The 19,011-nt window shown below is 41.5% G+C and overlaps 1 protein-coding gene across 1 annotated transcript in view; it reads right to left on the bottom strand.

The window, feature by feature from the left end:
• Nucleotides 1-2,890: 2,890 nt before the first annotated feature.
• Nucleotides 2,891-19,011, bottom strand: part of zfyve26.L (zinc finger FYVE-type containing 26 L homeolog) — a 91,861-nt gene continuing 75,740 nt past the window's right edge. Inside the window, exons 31-41 of the mRNA XM_018231295.2 lie at nucleotides 17,665-17,885; nucleotides 15,495-15,642; nucleotides 15,051-15,260; nucleotides 12,249-12,467; nucleotides 10,825-11,022; nucleotides 10,432-10,634; nucleotides 7,952-8,093; nucleotides 6,673-6,732; nucleotides 5,630-5,812; nucleotides 5,406-5,450; nucleotides 2,891-3,261 (exon numbers count right to left, since the gene is read on the bottom strand). Of these exons, the coding sequence (XP_018086784.1) occupies nucleotides 3,052-3,261; nucleotides 5,406-5,450; nucleotides 5,630-5,812; nucleotides 6,673-6,732; nucleotides 7,952-8,093; nucleotides 10,432-10,634; nucleotides 10,825-11,022; nucleotides 12,249-12,467; nucleotides 15,051-15,260; nucleotides 15,495-15,642; nucleotides 17,665-17,885 (1,839 nt within the window). The 3' untranslated portion in view covers nucleotides 2,891-3,051. The remainder of the gene's footprint in view (nucleotides 3,262-5,405; nucleotides 5,451-5,629; nucleotides 5,813-6,672; nucleotides 6,733-7,951; nucleotides 8,094-10,431; nucleotides 10,635-10,824; nucleotides 11,023-12,248; nucleotides 12,468-15,050; nucleotides 15,261-15,494; nucleotides 15,643-17,664; nucleotides 17,886-19,011) is intronic.

Here is a 19,011-nt window from a genome sequence, read left to right as displayed (position 1 = left end):
TCTTGGAAACTCTAATTTGAAATTCTATTTTTTGCCATAATATTCTCATATTTTTATAACAGGGGGAACCATATTTAATTTTGGGCTAAAATGGATTGTTACCTTATTAAATATACCTTTATTTCCCCTTACTGATAGATACATTAGAGTAGACAATTACTGAAAGATACCGATAGATGGTAAATTAGGCGTACTGATAAATGCATTAGACAATGGGCCTGTACAAATATGATCTTGTACAGGTATAGGATCCCTTATCCGGAAACCCGATATCCAGACAGCTACGAGTTACGGAATGACTGTCTCCCATAGACTCCATTTTATCCAAATAATCCAAATTTTTAAACATCATTTCCCTTTTCTCTGTAATAATAAAACAGTAGCTTGTACTTGATCCCAACTAAGATATAATTAATCCTTATTGGAAGCAAAACCAGCCTATTGGGTTTATTTAATGTTTAAATGAATTTCTAGTAGACTTAAGGCATGAAGACCCAAATTATGGAAAGATCCGTTATCCGGAAAACCCCAGGTCTCGAGCATTCTGGATAACAGGTCCCATACCTGTAGTAGAAAGATCCGCTTTAGCAGGCAAAATTTTAAATAATTTTAGAATTTTAAAAGCAAAAAGTAATCTAAATGGAAAAATCGGTGCAACTGTGGAAAATGCAAAACAAAAATATGCTCTCAGGTTTTACTTGTGAGAAGTAAAAGCTACTACACATCTATGTTCTAAGTCAGAGAATTTCCCCTTAGATGTAGTTTTTATTTCTAAATTACACGGTTTATACTGTAAATAATTCACTTTAACATACAAAACTTTCTTCCTGAACCAGCAAGATCCAGAGAAATAATAATGTAGAGCTTGTATTGCCTTGGATCTTTATATCCGCTCACACTAATACATTGGGTATGACTCACCTGACTCAATTACAACTAAAGAAATGTACATATAGTAAGTACACAAGAGATAAAGGATTATTTCTCCTTACAATTTTAGCATGATGTGTTGACAATTCGTTTGTGCTCTTATTTTATTTAATTTCCTATTCAATTTTAAATTATTTCTGCCTTTTTCGTTTCCATAGAAATCCAGTTTAGACGTGAGGATTGTTTTACATCCAGTTTGCAGTGAAAAGTGCTACATGGTTGCTCAGCTCCCTGACCTTATTAGACAACCAATATCAGAATGAAGGATGAAATAGAGAGAGCCTGATTAAAAAGATCATAGATCTAGCCTCCCCATCAATGTATTGTCCTGAAAAGCAAAACAGTAGGGCAAACAACTGAAAACCCTAAAACAAAGACTTGTTCTTTCTTCTCTTTCTTGAGGTAGACATTTGTTCTGTAAGCAGAAGCTCCAAAAATCCCAGGGCTAGAAAAATGACACAGTGAGAAATCCTTAGAGCTTTCATGTGAATGAGACTTTAGAGTGAATTTCTACTGCATCTGTGCCCTTAAGATTAAGGCAGAATAGTCAAAATCAGTCATGTCAGTGTAAAATCAGGTATAGTAGGGAGAGATGGTGCCTATAGTGGCAGTGGGATAATAGTCTCTGGGAAGGGAGTGTGACTGTGGGATAGCAGGTATAGTAGGGAGAGGTGGTGTCTATAGTAACAGTGGGATAATAGTCTCTGGGAAGGGAGTGTGACTGTGGGATAACAGGTATAGTAGTGAGAGATGTTGCCTATAGTAGCAGTGGGATAATAGTTTTTGGAAGGGAGTGTGACTGTGGGATAGCAGGTATAGTAGGGAGAGATGGTGTCTATAGTAACAGTGGGATAATAGTCTCTGGGAAGGGAGTGTGACTGTGGGATAGCAGGTATAGTAGGGAGAGATGGTGCCTATAGTAACAGTGGGATAATAGTCTCTGGGAAGGGAGTGTGGCTGTGGGATAGCAGGTATAGTAGGGAGAGATGGTGCCTATAGTAGCAGTGGGATAATAGTTTTTGGAAGGGACTGAGGCTGCGGGATAGCAGGTATAGTAGGGAGAGATGGTGTCTATAGTAACAGTGGGATAATAGTCTCTGGGAAGGGAGTGTGACTGTGGGATAGCAGGTATGGTAGGGAGAGATGGTGCCTATAGTGGCAGTGGGATAATAGTCTCTGGGAAGGGAGTGTGACTGTGGGATATCAGGTATAGTAGGGAGAGATGGTGCCTATAGTAACAGTGGGATAATAGTCTCTGGGAAGGGAGTGTGGCTGTGGGATAGCAGGTATAGTAGTGAGAGATGTTGCCTATAGTAGCAGTGGGATAATAGTTTTTGGAAGGGACTGAGGCTGTGGGATAGCAGGTATAGTAGGGAAAGATGGTGCCTATAGTAGCAGTGGGATAATAGTTTTTGGAAGGGAGTGTGACTGTGGGATAGCAGGTATAGTAGGGAGAGATGATGTCTATAGTAACAGTGGGATAATAGTCTCTGGGAAGGGAGTGTGACTGTGGGATAGCAGGTATAGTAGGGAGAGATGGTGCCTATAGTAACAGTGGGATAATAGTCTCTGGGAAGGGAGTGTGACTGTGGGATAGCAGGTATAGTAGGGAGAGATGGTGCCTATAGTAACAGTGGGATAATAGTCTCTGGGAAGGGAGTGTGGCTGTGGGATAGCAGGTATAGTAGGGAGAGATGGTGCCTATAGTAACAGTGGGATAACAGTTTTTGGAAGGGACTGAGGCTGTGGGAAAGCAGGTATAGTAGGGAGAGATGGTGCCTATAGTAGCAGTGGAATAATAGCCTTAGGGAATAGGCTGTGGGGTAGCAAGTAGAAATGGTGTCTATAGAAAAAATGGGTTAAAAGCCTCTGGGTTTGAAATGAGTCCACGGCAGAGCAGATATAATAGAGCAAGATGGTTACTTTGCCCATATTGTGGGAGTTGTACATTGCCAACACCTGAAGGGCTAAAGGTTGAACAAATACAATAAAAGGGTAATTTTCCCTGGGCCTTAGAAATGACTTTAAGTGGCACACACTTGTTAAAAAGTACAATTGCCCATATAACTGAATAGGATACTTCTAAAAGTAACCTGATGTTCAAGGGCACAAATCAAGTTTTCACTTCCTGGAGCTATGCTTATGGGCCTCCTTCGATTTTGGTGGGTGTTCCAGAAGCCATTTATGGCAAATCCCCTGCACAACCTTGTCATCAAGTCTGCGGGCTGCCTGCCACACCTCCTGGACGAGCTGGATGGCTCTCTCGTGTTCTTGTTTCACGGCTGTTAAATAGGCAGAGCGCATCATGCGGCAGGTGAGGAAAGCCTTAATCTAAATAAGAATAAGAGCAAAGGAGAGTCAGTCATATTCATCATATATAAACTAATGCACAATATGGACTAGCATTAATCACAATTATATATTTTATACTCTAAAGGAGAGTTCCCCCCTCCCCCACTGTGCATTTTTTAACATCCCCTTTGCAATTGGGCAGTTAAAAATACACAGAAGAGGGGGTTTTCAAATGTTGTGCCTTTTATTAAATAACCCCATAGGTATTTATCACTTTCTCTTTTCTTAAAGGGATACTGTCACAGGAAAACATGTTTTTTTCAAAACACGTCAGTTAATAGTGCTGCTCTAACAGAACTCTGCACTGAAATCCATTTTTCAAAAGAGCAAACTGATTTTGTTATATTCAATTTTGAAATCTGACATGGGGCAATACATATTGTCAGTTTCCTGGCTGCCCCCAGTCATGTGACTTGTGCTCTGATAAACTTTGATCACTCTTTACTGCAAGTTGGAGTGATATCACCCCCCCCCAGCAGCCTAAAGCTGGCCATAGATGTTGAGATTTTTAAAAGATCAGATCCTGATCGTGAGACCACGATCTTCTCAGAACGATCGTACGATCGTACGAATTTACCATCAACTAAAAAGACCAATTTACCAGGAAAACAAAGGGGAGCTGCCTGCTTGGCCCTGCAAACATAGAGAGATTGCACTGGGACCGACAAAGATTTTTTGACCTGGCCGATCAATTTCCCGACAGATGTCAGCCGAAAAATCGTAACATGTACGATCGTTCGAATACCACTAACCACACGATAACTGGTCGGGCTTCCCTAAAATCGGTCGTTCGGCAAGAAGAATCGTCGTGTCTATGGGGAGCTTAACAACAGAACAATGGGAAGGTAACCAGATAACAGCTCCCAAACACAAGATAACAGCTCCCTGGTAGATCTAAGAACAGCACTGAATAGTAAAAGCCAAGTCCCACTGAGACTGATTCAGTTACATTAAGTAGGAGAAATAACAGCCTAACAGCCAGCCAGAAAGTAGTTCCATCCTAAAGTGCTGGCACAAGTCACATGACTGGGGCAGCTGGGAAACAGACAATATGTCTAGCCCCATGTCAGATTTCAAAATTGAATATTAAAAAATCTGTTTGCTCTTTTGACAATGGATATCAGTGCAGAATTCTGCTGGAGCAGCACTATTAATTGATGTGTTTTGAAAAAAACATGTTTTCCCATGACAGTATCCCTTTAAGAAAAGAGCAAGTGATAAATACCTATGGGGTTATTTAATAAAAGGCACTAAATTTGCCCAGGGGCAGTGAACCAAAGCAACCAACCAGCCGATAGCATTTAATGGTCACCTGTCTAAAAGCAAACATCTTATTGGATGCTATGGGATACCACTCATGGGCAAATTTAGCGCCTTTTATTGCATATGGGGCTAATGTATATAACCCCGGCAAACTAAAAGAGACTGCAGGTAGACACACTCGACTTTATGAACTTTCTTTTACGGAAATCCTTGTCTCACAGTCAATAGGAAAATAATTCCTGGCATGTGTTTAGGTTTGCTTGTCATTAAAATGTTTAAAGGGGAACTATGGTGAAAATCAAAGTTTAAGGTTTATCATATTGAGGTATGAAACTTTCTCAAAATAATCAAAAATTCTGTAGCGTTTCTGAAATAATCAAGTTTTAACCAATTTTTTTTTTTACTATCCCCTTTCTCAGCATCTTGTTTCTCTTCATTCTATCTTCATAAAGGAATTGGGTGTAAGGTTTTGATTGGCAGTTCGATCCAATATATCTTTTAGGTGGTCCTCCCTTTCCTAGCAGATGTATTTGATCTCACTCCAAGAACTGATTTTGGCACAAATCCTGCATGTAGAGAGACAGGATTTCAGAATACTGACTTCTGCATGAAGAGAGACAGATACAGAGAGGGAACTAGTCAAGAGTAACTTATATGTTCACAATGTGGCCTTATAGGCACACTCAATACAGCAGTTGCAAGTTAGTGCTATGTTGATAATTGCACCAGGAGGGGTAGCTTTAGGCAAGGTCAGGACTGGCCAGTTCCCACCTCTAATATCTCAGTGAGTTGGTCACTGTATTTCTGCAAAAGGCTTGAAGGACATTAAGAATGAATTCCCCGTAGCATTCTGCACTCACCTTGTTCTCATCACTTCTCATTCCTTGGATCAGTTTTTCCAGCTCCTAAAAAACAGAAACATGCAGTTACACCCTTCAATTTAGTCACATTAGGACCAGAAAAAGAGGCAGCGATTAATCTAAGATATTAACATCCCACTAATTTGGAGTGGATAAGTAACATGGCTCTAAATATTGTTTTTAACCATGTAAAGTCATTAATTGGTCAATTGAGCAAATCTTACATCAGAGGACATGTCTGCCATTTCCTCAATGCACCGCAGTAAAATTTGGTCGCAATCGTTCTCGGCAGCAATGCCAGATTCACTGACACACTTGACGAGTTGCAGAATCTCGGTGTAATGCTCCTGTCCGACCAGCTGTTTGCACACCTTGCCATACACCTTGGCTGCATTCAACTGAAAATCCTACGGATTAAATAAATTACATCACTGTTAATAAGACATTTAAAAATGGTTCTTAGAATTTATTTTAAAAAAAAAAAAAGAAAGAAACATTCACCTGTTTGGCTTGGCTAACAAATGTCATGCCCCTTGCTTAATTTGGCCACCCGAGAGGTAAGACGAATCAGTATAGTTGGCCCTTGTGATCATGACCAAATTGAAGAGAGGTTTGTAAAGAGCTGTCAGTCATGGCTAGAAGTAGTCAACGTGTCTTGTGTAGGGAGGTGATCCCATTCACAGATCTATAGGCTGTCAACTTGGTCAAGATAGGCTAAATTAGAAGTCAATGTCTTCCAACTGTATGGCCACTTTAAAGGAGAAAGAAATTCCTTTTTACTTGGGGGTGCTAAAAGTAAAGCACCTCCAAGCGATCGCATTTACTTACCTGACACCCCAGGACGGTGCTCCTATTAGCAGAAAACTGCACCGGGCTGGGGTTTTTCCAGCGAGCACCACGGCGCGATCCTCTTCCTGCTTCTTCTTTCTTCAAATTTCCCGGGGCAGACGCATGCGCAGTAGAACGAAACAGCCGGCTTTATCCTTAAAGTTCAGCTTTTTATTTTAATGCACAGCGGCGAGAAGAAAGAAGAAGCAGGAAGACATTGCTTCATGATGCTCACTGGAATAACTGCGGGCCGGTGCAGTTTTCTCCAGTAAGGAGCACGTGCCCAAGGTGTCATGTAAGTAAATGCGATCACTTGAGGGTGCCTAACATTTGGCACCCCCGAGTATAAAATGACTTTCCTTCTCCTTTAATTCAGCCATCAGGTGTTTCAGAAATGATAGCCGTATAGAAACACTGACAGTATGAACTGGCAGTTTACCTGGATCACTCGAAAAGCAAGTCCAAAACCTTCTTCCACATTTTTACCTCCTAAAATGACCTGCATATGGAAAGGATAAAAATGTAATCAAGCAATTTATTGTGTGCTGCTTTCATATTGATCACCAGCCTTAGCATTTTGTAAAGGAAGGATGTGGCATTCAGCGATCTTTATACCATGATTGCAATACTTAAAATTAGGAATGCACTGAATCCAGGATTCGGTTCGGGATTCGGCCTTTTTTCAGCAGAATTTAGGATCGGCCGAATCCTTCTGTCTGGTCAAACCCAAATTCTAATTTGCATATGCAAATTAGGGACGGGGAGGGAAATCGCATGACTTTTTGTCACAAAACAAGGAAGTAAAAAATGTTTTCCCCCTTCCCACCTCTAATTGCATATGCCAATTAGGATTTGGATTCGGTTCGGTATTCGGCCAAATCTAAAATAGTGGATTCGGTGCATCGCTACAAAAATACCGGTTAGGTCCTGCAGTCTGTCGTATTTCCAATAGGAGCTTTTGTGGCTAGAAATCTATTTTAAGTCACTGCAAGTTCCAAGCTCTATATTCCTGACACAATGGCTAGGTGCCACCAGGGCTCTCATGCTTCACACCACCTGCAGCCTTCTTCCAATATAAGAAAATATAGATTTTTTACAAAGAATTCTAGTATATGTAAGTATACATGTAAGTGGTTAATTTAGTAAAAAAAAACAGGATAAAACGCCCATGACTAGCTAGCAAGCTTTAGGGCCCAGCGACAAATCTTCTTCAGGGCGACTAATCTACCCGAACTGCCTCCCGCTGTGTAGAATGTAAATCGCCGGCTGGATGGCACTCCGTTTTCCGAAGTCGTCTGAAGTTTCCTCGTGAGGCACGGATTGCCATCCCGCTGGCGATTTACATTCTACCCGGCGGGAGCAGTTCGGGGAGATTAGTCACCCTGAAGAAGAGGAGATTTGTCGCTGGGCGACTAATCTCCCCGAATCTGAGTGTGTGTCTATGCCCTTAGGCTGTTGACTACAATAAATTGTCAAGCTGGTCCTGTAAGCTGAAACTAAATTACTCTTATTCCACATCGCTGACCAATCTGTAAAGCACTTTTCCCACCGATATTTATTACCTTCTCTAGTAAGGCTTTTAATGCCTTGCAAATAAAATAAGCCATTCACACACAACAACACTGACAGGATCGTTAAACAAGGAACAGCAATAGAATAAAAATATACATACAAGCAATGCAGAATGAGAGTTCGGTGAAATCCATATTTCAACTTACCCTACAGGCGACATCTATGATCATACCACTGTCTCCAAACAGGGTGGGAGGCGGCTTGTTAAGGGTTTGAGAGGTCCCCGAGTTCTCACATCGCTGCAAGAATTTGGTGATGGCCATCTGAAGTTCCACTGTATTTATGTGCCTGTGTTAAGAAAACACAAAAAATACAATCGTTTTCATCTTATTTAATGCCTTCATTTTTTTGTGTGGCATCTTTTGATCTATTTTTGCCATGTGCTGGGAGTAAATGTGTGCTGTGACATTGATCAAATAAAAATATAGAAACTATGGAGCCAGCATGATGTACTTTAGCACCATCTTTTAAAATGTTTGGGTGGTGTGTATAATTCTGGGAACATATTGTGACCTGGCCATGCCTAGATAAAGAGGAAGAAGACAGAGTTCCTCCATACAGGGATTCCTGCACCAGTCAATGCATCTTCGGACCCCGCCAGCTACATTACATTGAATTGCGGTGAGTCAGAGCGGTTGTTCTATTTGTTATCCCTAGATAAACACCACTGCTTTAAAGGAGAAGTAAAGCAATGTTGAACATGTGTTTTGTGCTTCTGTACCAGCCCAAGGCAATCTGTGGGTTCTGGCAAATGCCAGAGGGGCTGCTACTGTATAAGGTCCCATAGAAAGTCAGTATTTAGTGGGCTGGTGAGGCCTGTTTGGGCTTCTATATGGGCTGATTGGGCCTCTGTGTACCTGAAATGCCAGGGCCTATTTTAATTCTCAGTCCAGACCTGCTCCCAGGAGCAGCAGTAGGAAGGCAATGTCGGCAGGCTCTCCATTGGCTCCACATGAGGTGCAGGTAGAGGAGGGCAGCGGGTCCATTCCGGCCTAGCCGAACCAGTGCCAATACCTCCTCCTGCGCTGCCGCTGGGTGTGAGTGTTCAGCGTGGAACTTTGGTTGAATGCTGAGTTAGGGCAGAAATTGTGTTAGAAATTATCTGATGGCTCACAGGATATCTGGTAATTGGATTTGGCACTGGGACTTCAAGCCCAGATCTCAATACTACTGTGCTTGTGCAGCATTTGTCGGGGAGGCTCAGTTGGGGGAGCTGTGTGAAGAGGCTCTTTATATTTTCATAGCTGATGTTTCAACATGAGCCGATCCTGGCAAGGTCCCCCAAGCTGAACATCATAGTTTCCTTTCATTAGTAGCTGGAGTCTGTCTAGAAGCAGAGAGTTTGGGGAACTGTCTTTAGCACAGCTGATTCTGCTGAAGGGCTTTGCATTTTTGGTAGCGGTGCAGAATAGGAAGGACTGAATTTGGTGGGTCATTTAAGGATCTATGAGCTGAAAAATGGTGTATTTTTATATTTTATATAACAGCCTTGCTCCAGGACTCATATGCCGTGTATGCACAGGAGGAGGTATCGGCACCGGTACGGCCTGGCCGGAACGGACACGCTGCCTACCTCTACCTTCCTGCATCTCATGTGGAGCCAATGGGGAGCCTGCCGACATCGCCTTCCTACTGCTGCTCCTGCGAGGATGATGAAGAAGAGCTGGAGAAGGGGGCAGAGGCCAGGGAGGAGAAATCAAGTCGCCTTTTCTGAAGAGGAGGGGAAGTGTAGTTTTGGTAAGTTATTTCTTAATAAAGGCTTTGCTATTTTAAAGTTTAATTTGTCTTGGTGTTCTTTTCGTTGTATACCAACATTTTTTTAAAAATGTTTTTGATCTTACTGGTCCTTTAAAGGAGAACTAAATCCCCCGAGATGCAACAGCCCTCCATCTGCCCCCTTGCCTCTCCCTACCCACACATTGTATTATATAGAAAGTCACTACTGTTTGGATCGGAGTTCAAAACGCAGAGTAGTGCAGCAGAGTTCCTCTGCGCCATCTTCTGCCCATTTGCACATGCGCAGTTGGGGCTAGTCAGGAATCCGATTCAACTGCGCATGCACCTACAGGCTCCATGTGGGCGAACAGACCCAAAGAGATACCAATGGGCAGAAGATGGCGCCAAGGAACTCTATGGTGCGTTTTGAGCTCAGATTTCCAAACAGGAGCGACTTTCTACATAATACAATGTGCGGGGAGAGGTAAGGGAGCAGACGGGGAGGAAAGGTGAAGGGGGGCTGTTGCATCAATGTGGGTTGCACTGGTTTCATGTGGGCGAACAGACCCAAAGAGATACCAATGGGCAGAAGATGGCGCTAAGGAACTCTATGGCGTCTTTTGAGCTCAGATTTCCAAACAGGAGCGCCTTTCTACATAATACAATGTGCAGGGAGGGAGAGGTAAGGGAGCAGATGGAGAGGGAAGTTGAAGGGGGGCTGTTGCATCAATGTGGATTTAGTTCTCCTTTAAGTAAATTGCATGAATGTTCAAAATAAATTTACTTGAAATTGTTGGGGAGCACAAAGCAATAGAATAGGTTATATCAGATATAACCTCTATATTGTGTTAATTGCCGTTTAGGAAGTAAAATGCTCCTTAACTGAAGAGCAACTTCAAGCTTAACTTTCCTGGAAATTTCAGAATTAGACATTTTCTTCCGAAACGGGTCATATGATTTTCTCTTGTTGTTCCCCCGAGGCATTTCTTGCAAGCACGTCTTGAGATGCTCTTTGGATTTCACCAGCCAGTTCATATTGTCTCCTAGCTCGCGGTAACTTTTTGCCTTATATGAGAAAAACCGTATGCAGGTCATAGCAGCACGGATGTGATCCTGGAAAAGAGGAAGTAAGACAACTAATGGGTGAGTCGCAAGCTATTTTAAAGGGAGGAAAAAATGGCAGTAGGAACCTTGTACTTAATAAAGGAGCAATAAAAACCTTGTGCCTGGGGAAATTCAGGGTGGCACACTGGTCTTTGCAATATATTCCACATATTATTTATGAAATGAACTGTTGAGTTACCTTCATAAACTGCTGCAGTTCATACAGGATGTTATAGAAGTTCTTTTGCTGAAGGTGCTTGCAGGCTTCAATCAGGTAAGTGCTCCAGCTTTCCAGCGTAGGGTCAAGAGATTCCAGCAGGGTTTCCAGCATCTGTAACTTGCCGCTTTCGTAGCTCGGCACAAAAATTCCCTCAATGAAAATATCTCCAGGGCATTCCTGTGCAAAAAGAGTTTGTCTACTTAGCTGGAATAACAGTTTCCTGACTGTGGGAGAAACCTTTGCTTGTGCATGCCTTTCAACCTGCACACAATTCCTCTACTGAAAACTTTGCAAAATTTCCCCATTCATTTCTTGTTATATACTGCAGTCAGAACTATACCTGCTCTGTCAGGACTGGACCATTATCTCTCCCAAAAAGGGGGATTCCTGGTTCGCAACGAGGGGATTCCTTATTCCCAATGGGGTGATTTCTGATTCAGAATGGGAGGGGGGTGATTTCTGATTCAGAATGGGGGGGGATGCCAGATTCCCAGTGGGGGGGGATGCCCGATTCCCAGTGGGGGGGGAAGATTCCCGGTTCCCAGTGAGGGGGGAAGATTCCCGGTTCCCAGTGAGAGGGGAAGATTCCTGGTCCCCAATGGGAAGGCATCGGGGAGATTCCTGGTTTCCAAAGGGAAGTTTCCTGGTTCCCAATGGGAAGTTTCCTGGTTCCCAATGGGGGAGGTTCCTGGTTCCCAATGGGGGAGGTTCCTGGTTCCCAATGGGGGAGGTTCCTGGTTCCCAATGGGGGAGGTTCCTGGTTCCCAATGGGGGAGGTTCCTGGTTCCCAATGGGGGAGATTCCTGGTTCCCAATGGGGGAGATTCCTGGTTCCCAATGGGGGAGATTCCTGGTTCCCAAAGGGGGAGATTCCTGGTTCCCAATGGGGGAGATTCCTGGTTCCCAATGGGGAAGTTCCTGGTTACCAATGGGGAAAATTCCTGGTTCCCAATGGGGGGGGTTTCCTGGTTAAAAATGGGGAAAATCCTGGCTCATCACAAACTTCCTCCCAGGGCAGCTTTGGCCAAAGACAGAGTTAGCTCTTTAAGCAGAAACCTAAGAAGCCTATTTGCTAAAGGACACAAAAAGGCAAAGCATGGAAAGTCATGTGACTGCTACCAATGGTAAATGGTGATCTTACTGACATTACTTGTTGCAGCAACCAAAATGACTAATCTGGAATTGCCTCAAAAGAGCATCTCCGACTAACTCTGACCTAGGCCTGCATTGGGCTGCATTTCATGTCTTTGTCACCTTCTCTTAAACCTTTTCTTCTCCTAATTAGATGCAGAGAGTTTGACTGCAAGTTGTGTGTGACATTACATCAAAATGAAGCTATAATTTGCAATGCAAGTAATAGTCACGGTTGGATCCAACTATCCATGAGCAATTAAGAAGAATTACCTTATTTAAGAGATGCAACAAAGCCTCCCGCATGCGGTCACGGCGCATGTAGAACTGGATGATGGCGAGGTGGGTGCCATAGGTGTGCAGGTAATGTAAACACTCCTGATAATATTTATTATGTTGGTGTTTTTCCTCTGACATCATTTCAAACCAAATGCAGTTGGGTTTCAAGGTAGCTTTGAGTTCTTTTAGTGTTGCAAAGTAGTCGTCGTCATTCTGTAAGAAGAGGAGAATTTCGTTATGGTCTATTCATTTTAACCACATTCACTGTACATTATTTCATATATTTATAGTTGCTCACAGTACAGATTGAAAAATTAACAAATAAACAAAGCACTGGTAAAGCCTAAAGCCAATTACAAAATATTTGTGGCGAATGCACATTTGCCACCCTAGATACCAAATGTAAGGTACTTGCAGAGTGACTTGCAAATGTTTTCAGATGAGCAACTCTCTCATGTTACTGGATGACAAATCAAGCCTGATTTTTTTTTCATGAAGAACAGTTGGGTATCTGTTCTAATCAATTTGATGCTACTTATTAAAATAACAGTTGTACTAAAAACATCATGTTTGACATTACCCGAAAAAAATCTTTTACAGTTTTTTTTACAGGCCCATAAATCTTTGAAAAGAGACAACTTTTTTCTAATTTTGGTTCTGTACATTACCACAATGAATTTTAAATGAAACAACTCAGATGCAGTTGAACATCAGACTTTCAGCTTTAATTCAGTGGGTGGAACAAAATCATTGTATAAAAATGTGAGGAACTAAAGCCTTTTTTAACATAATCACTTCATTTCAGGGGCTCAAAAGTAATTGGACAAATTAAAAAACTTAATAAAATGTTCATTTCTAATACTTGGTTAGAAACCCTTTGCTGGCAATGACAGCCTGAAGTCTTGAACTCATGGACATCACCAGATTCTGGGTTTCCTCCTTTTTAATGCTCTGCCAGGCCTTTACTGCAGCGGCTTTCAGTTGCTGTTTGTTTGTGGGCCTTTCTGTCCAAAGTTTATTCTTCAACAAGTGAAATGCAGCTCAATTGGGTTCAGATCAGGTGACTGACTTGGCCATTCAAGAATATTCCACTTCTTTGCTTTAATAAACGCCTGGGTTGCTTTGGCTGTATGTTTTGGGTCATTATGAAACACCTCCCAATCAATTTTGCATTTAGCTGGATTTGAGCAGACAGTGTGTCTCTGAACACCTCAGAATTAATTCGGCTGCTTCTGTCCTGTGTCACATGATGGATAAACACTAGTGTCCCAGTGCCACTGGCAGCCATGCTCGCCCAAGCCATCACACTGCCTCCGCCATGTTTTATAGAGATGTGGTATGCTTTGTATCATGAGCTGTTCCACGCCTTTTCCATACTTTTTTCTTGCCATCATTCTGGTAGAGGTTGATCTTGGTTTTATATGTCCAAAGAATGTTTTTCCAGAACTGTGCTGGCCTTTTTAGATGTTTTTTAGAAGGGGTTTCTCTTCACCATGTAAATGATTCTGCAATCATCCACCACTGTTGTCTTCCATGGACATCCAGGTCTTTTTACGTTGCGGAGTTCACCAGTTCTTTCTTTCTCAGGATGCACCAAACTGTAGATTTTGCCACTCCTAATATTGTAGCAATTTCTCGAATGGGTTTTTTTCTGTTTTTGCAGCTTTATGGCTTGTTTCAACTGCACCTCCTTCGACCGCATGTTGTCCGTTCACAGCAAAATCTTCCACATACAAGCAACTCCAGGGCTTTTTATTTACTTCATTGATATTGACAAACCGAAGGAATTACCTACACCTGCCCGTGAAATAGCCTTTGAGTCAATGGTCCAATTACTTTTGAGACCCTGAAATGAAGTGATTGAGTTAAAAAAAAAGGCTTTAGTTTCTAACATTTTTATCTTTTTGTTCAATCCACTCGGACAGGAAGTGATGTCTGAGCTAATATGGCAGCTGCTATCATAGCTAATATGGCAGCTGCTATCATAAACAAACACAGACAGTGTCTAGAGCTGTTTACCTGAGTAAATGGTATGCTGGTATGGTAAAGCATTCTACAGAATAAATATAACGTTCTAGCTTGCACTTTTGTGGCTAATCTATTGGCATTAAACTGCCTTGGTGGCTTTTCTTCCCCTTTAATGCAAATATAGCAGCCCTATATTTTAGGTTAGCAAATGGGGTCTCTAGAGGGGACTCATTCAAGATTCAGAACTATACTTGGCATATATGGCTGTATATTTTATTAATCATCCCCATTTATGTCATATTTAATCATATTTAATGCACGTCATCTTACCACAAGAAGAATGGGTTGAAGTCTGTATCAGACTTCCTGTTTTCAACATTAACCTTCCATGGCTTGGGCTAGAGCATGCTCAGTTTGCTCCTATCCCCCTCCCTTCTACCCCCTCCCTGCTGTAATCTGAGCCCAGAGCTATGATCCAGCAAGGAGAGACTCAGACAGGATGTGATGTCACACCAAGCTAACATGGCAGCTACTAACAAACAAACAGAGAGAGCTTCTAAAGCTGTTTACTCAGGTATGGTAAAGCATTCTACAAAATAAATATAGCATTCTAGCTTGCACTTGTGGCTAATCTATTGGCATTAAACTGCCTCGGTAGCTTTTCTTCCCATTCAATGCAAATATAGCAGCCCTATTATTCGGGTTAGCAACTGGGGTCGCTAGAGAGGACCCATTCAAGATTTAGAACTATACTTGGCATATATGGCTGTATATTTTATTAATCAACCCCGTTTATGTGTAATCATATTTAATGAATGGTCATCTTACCACAAGAAGAATGGGTTGGGCAGCAGATTCCAGGTACTGCACCACATCATCTAGAAGAGTGGGTCTTACGTTCTTTTGATTGGGATCCAATGGGGCTTTCATGCATCTGCTGAATTTCTCCCTTGCTCCAGATAAATTGCCAGACTTAAGGCATGCCATTCCCCATGCTTGCCAGACACCTGCAGGGTCAAGTCCTGTCTTTGTGGAGACCTACAAAATATTTATTACATGTCTTTGGCTTCAAATTATGTAAATTTAAGGGGAGGTTGTCATGGGGTTGCAATGTATGTAATTCTGTGTGTTCAATGTATAAACCTATTTATTGCACAGTGCTGCGGAGTATGTGGGCACTTTATATACTCTCAGCTCATACTCAAATATTTTAGTCTATATTATAGATGAGCTGCCCTGTTCAAGAGCAGCAAATTCTGATCACCAAGTTACCTCGATTGCAAGATTGTAATACTCTGCTTCCAAAAGTTGATTTCGCAACCTTATAACCGCGGCAGGCCTCACAATTTCATCCAGAGAAGGGATTTCCTGGTAAGAAGCTGCAACCAAAATTTTCAGCAAGTCCACTTTGCTGCTATAGCTGAGAAAAAGAGATATTTAGAAATATGAATCTTAACGGTTCAGAATAAGTATCACAGCCAACCATAATTTATTTATGGTTACTTATCCTTTTTCTGATCCAAAACACGTCCTCAGTAACAGCAACAAACATGTTGGGGTTGCTACTGGCATAGTCTATCAAGGTGGTAAATCCCAGTTCCTGCTTTGTAGCTTTATAGTAGCAGAGTGTTAGCCATAGATCAAAACCAGAAAATATAGAGTAAGTGATACCTTTTATTGGCTTACTGGGCAGATTAAGAAAAAGAGAGCTTTCGAGATTACTCTTGTCCCTGCTTCAGGCATGGTATACACAGAAACTAAAAGATCATAACATTTATACACACTAGCACAGAGTAAAATGTTTTCATCAATCTGACAAGTATTTGTGTGAAATCCTTCCCATACAGATATTGATTAATGTCCCTCAGTTTGAGGTTAATGTAATTAACACCTAGTTGTGAGGCGACGGCAGTCCTGGGTCAAGTGAACGTCTTTTATATATGTCCACTGGGTGCAGATCTTACAACCTCCTATGAGTATTCACCATATTCATATCTGGCCATAAAACGTCTGTCCCTGTTAAGGCTGCACTGTAGGGTATTGGATTTCTGTGTTAGTACAGTAACTTGAAGATCATCAATACTGTGGTTGTTACTGCAGATTAAGTCACTTCTAAGCTATTTTAGGTGTTCATCCTTGTAGACAGGGATGAACACCTAAGAGAATTTAGAAGTGACTTCATCAAACTGGGATACAACCCCAGAACAACAGATAACCAAATCAAAAGAGCGATCGCCACACCCAGGGATAAACTGCTCCAATACAAACTAACTGCAAAGAATGACCGGGTCCTCCTTGTTGTTACATACAATCCACACCTAGGGGCACATTTACTATGGGTCGAATATCGAGGGTTAATTAACCCTCGATAATCGACCGTCGAAGTTAAATCCTTCGACTTCGAATATCGAAGTTGAAGGATTTACCAAAGTATTTTTTATTCTATTCCTTCACTCGAGCTACGTAAATGTGCCCCCTAGAGGCTTTACACAAAATCATGAAAGAACTCCAACCCATCATACAGGTGGATTATGGTCTGTGAAATATATTCCCAGAATCCCCCTACTAGCATACAGACAACCGCCAAACCTTAAAGGAACAGTAATATTAAAAATGTAAAGGACAGTGACTCTAGAATGTACTGCTGCCCTGCATTCAGAAAAATAACTATAGTTGATATAAACAAGCTGATGTGTAGCCATGGGGCAACCATTTAAGCACAGGATACACAGTAGATAACAGATACGTTCTGAAGAATCCCATTGTATACTACAGAGATTATCTTTTTCATGCTGTGTATCCTGTGCCTTTTCTCCCTTTTCAGCTTTGAATGGCCACCATCAAGAAGATTGTTTATGTAAACGATAGTTCTTTCTCTGAAGCAAACACACCAGTTTTACCAGTGCAGCACAAGTGTTCACTTTATTTTTTTATTACTTTAAAATGCTTATATTACTCATATTTTGGTGTTATTGTTCATTTAAAAAATGAATGGTTACAAAGCTTCATGAATGCTCGAGCATTCACACTAGAGGCCGGGTACCTATACCACATTGCAGGAAGACATAACAAAAGGAGAATTTTCTGGCAAGTCACCCAATGTGGTCTACCTTATCCTGTGTGTGAAATGCCCAACTCTAGGGCTACATGTGGGTGAAACTGGACAAACATTATGCCAGCAGATGTCCTCTCACAGATCCAACATCAATTGTGGGAAAACGGATCTCCCAGTAGCAGCGTACTTCTACAATAACAACCTCAGTATTGATGATCTTCAAGTCACTGTACTAATGGGCAACTTCAAAACACAACAGGAGCGAAAGAAATGGGAATTTAAATTCCCAACTCTGCAGAGTTTTAAGAAACTTCTGTTAACACTGTAGGAAAAATATTGTAGAGATCAATAAAAACCTTTCAGCAATTAGCCAAAACAGACGGATACCTGTCACAGAGTGCAAGATCCTGGCTCCTTGCTGCTTTCACAAATATCATCTTTGCGCTGAAGAGTAAGTTCTTCATCATGTCTAGAAGGAGTCTGCTGTCCATCTCTGGGTTAGTCAAGTCCTTGGACAACATGCAACAGCGCTCAATTAACTGGTACCCACATTCCTCACTCTTAGAATGCAGATTTAGGATGGCAGAGCATAAGGATGCACTCGGTGCCTGCAAATAGTCCAAGGGAGGTAACACAAGGTTAACAAGCAGTATAAAGAAGCAAATGAAAAAATTGGTAATATAATTTTTCTGCCAGGTCAGTAAGGCCCCAGATCATGCCTTACGAGTAGTGAGCCAGAGTGATACTCCTGTAATTATTTAAATTCTTTCTACTACGGAGTGTCTATTCTACATAATCCATAAGGTTTCCCAATAAATCTTTTGTGAAAGAAAACAAAAAATGCTCTAGACCCCTGTTTATTAACCTTGGGAATGCAGTTGGTTATAACTGCCTGTTTACTTCGAACCTTGATGTTAGAAAATCCTGGGAATTGCAGTATTGTATTGTATTTGTTTATTATTTACTTATTCCCATGTGTACTCTTCTACACTGTAAAATTGTACAGCAGGCTGTATCCTAGTAGCGTATAAATAAAGTTATACATAAATATAATTATAGTCCAGTACCCCTAAGTTGTAGTCTAGGGACACAAGGTTAGGAAACAGGGCTCTACCCATATAACCCATAAGATCAGGATTATTGATTTCATTGTTCTAATTCCACTATACCAGTACAAGTTATCTGCTGATTGGCTGCTATTGGTTACTGGGCCAAAATAGACTTTGCTAACCTTACTAACCTTACTATAAATAATAATAAAAAAAAATTAAAAAAAACATGGCAGTTAGAAAACAATGCAGAAAAAAAGCTGTTCCTTAACAATATAAAGTTCTCGTATACATTTAAAACATATGTAATTAGAAATATCTCTGAATGTATGAAATATATGCCTTAGGAAATATCTTGTAAGAATATCTGATGGTCTAGTGGGGTGATGGGGATGCCCCTTGTCTTCTTCCTCCGTGCGCCACTCCTGATTCTACCACTTACGTGACATCATTGCGCATAATTCAAATATTTAAAGGGCTTACGTATGCTAACATGCTGTCCAATGTAAGATCTATTTTCTATAGTTCTTAGGTGCGTTTCCAGGTCTGTTTAAACCTGTTCTTGACCCTGCCTGTCCCTGATCTTCTCGTTTGCTGCCTGACTCGACGCTAGCCTGTTCTTGACCACTCTTCGTATTCTGATTATGTACCGTGTTCCGGTTTGGTTTTGACCCCGGCCTGTGAC

The sequence above is a fragment of the Xenopus laevis genome, chromosome 8L (genome assembly GCF_017654675.1).
Source record: "Xenopus laevis strain J_2021 chromosome 8L, Xenopus_laevis_v10.1, whole genome shotgun sequence".
Lineage (NCBI taxonomy): Eukaryota > Metazoa > Chordata > Amphibia > Anura > Pipidae > Xenopus > Xenopus laevis.
This window is presented reverse-complemented; position numbering and strand designations above follow the sequence as displayed.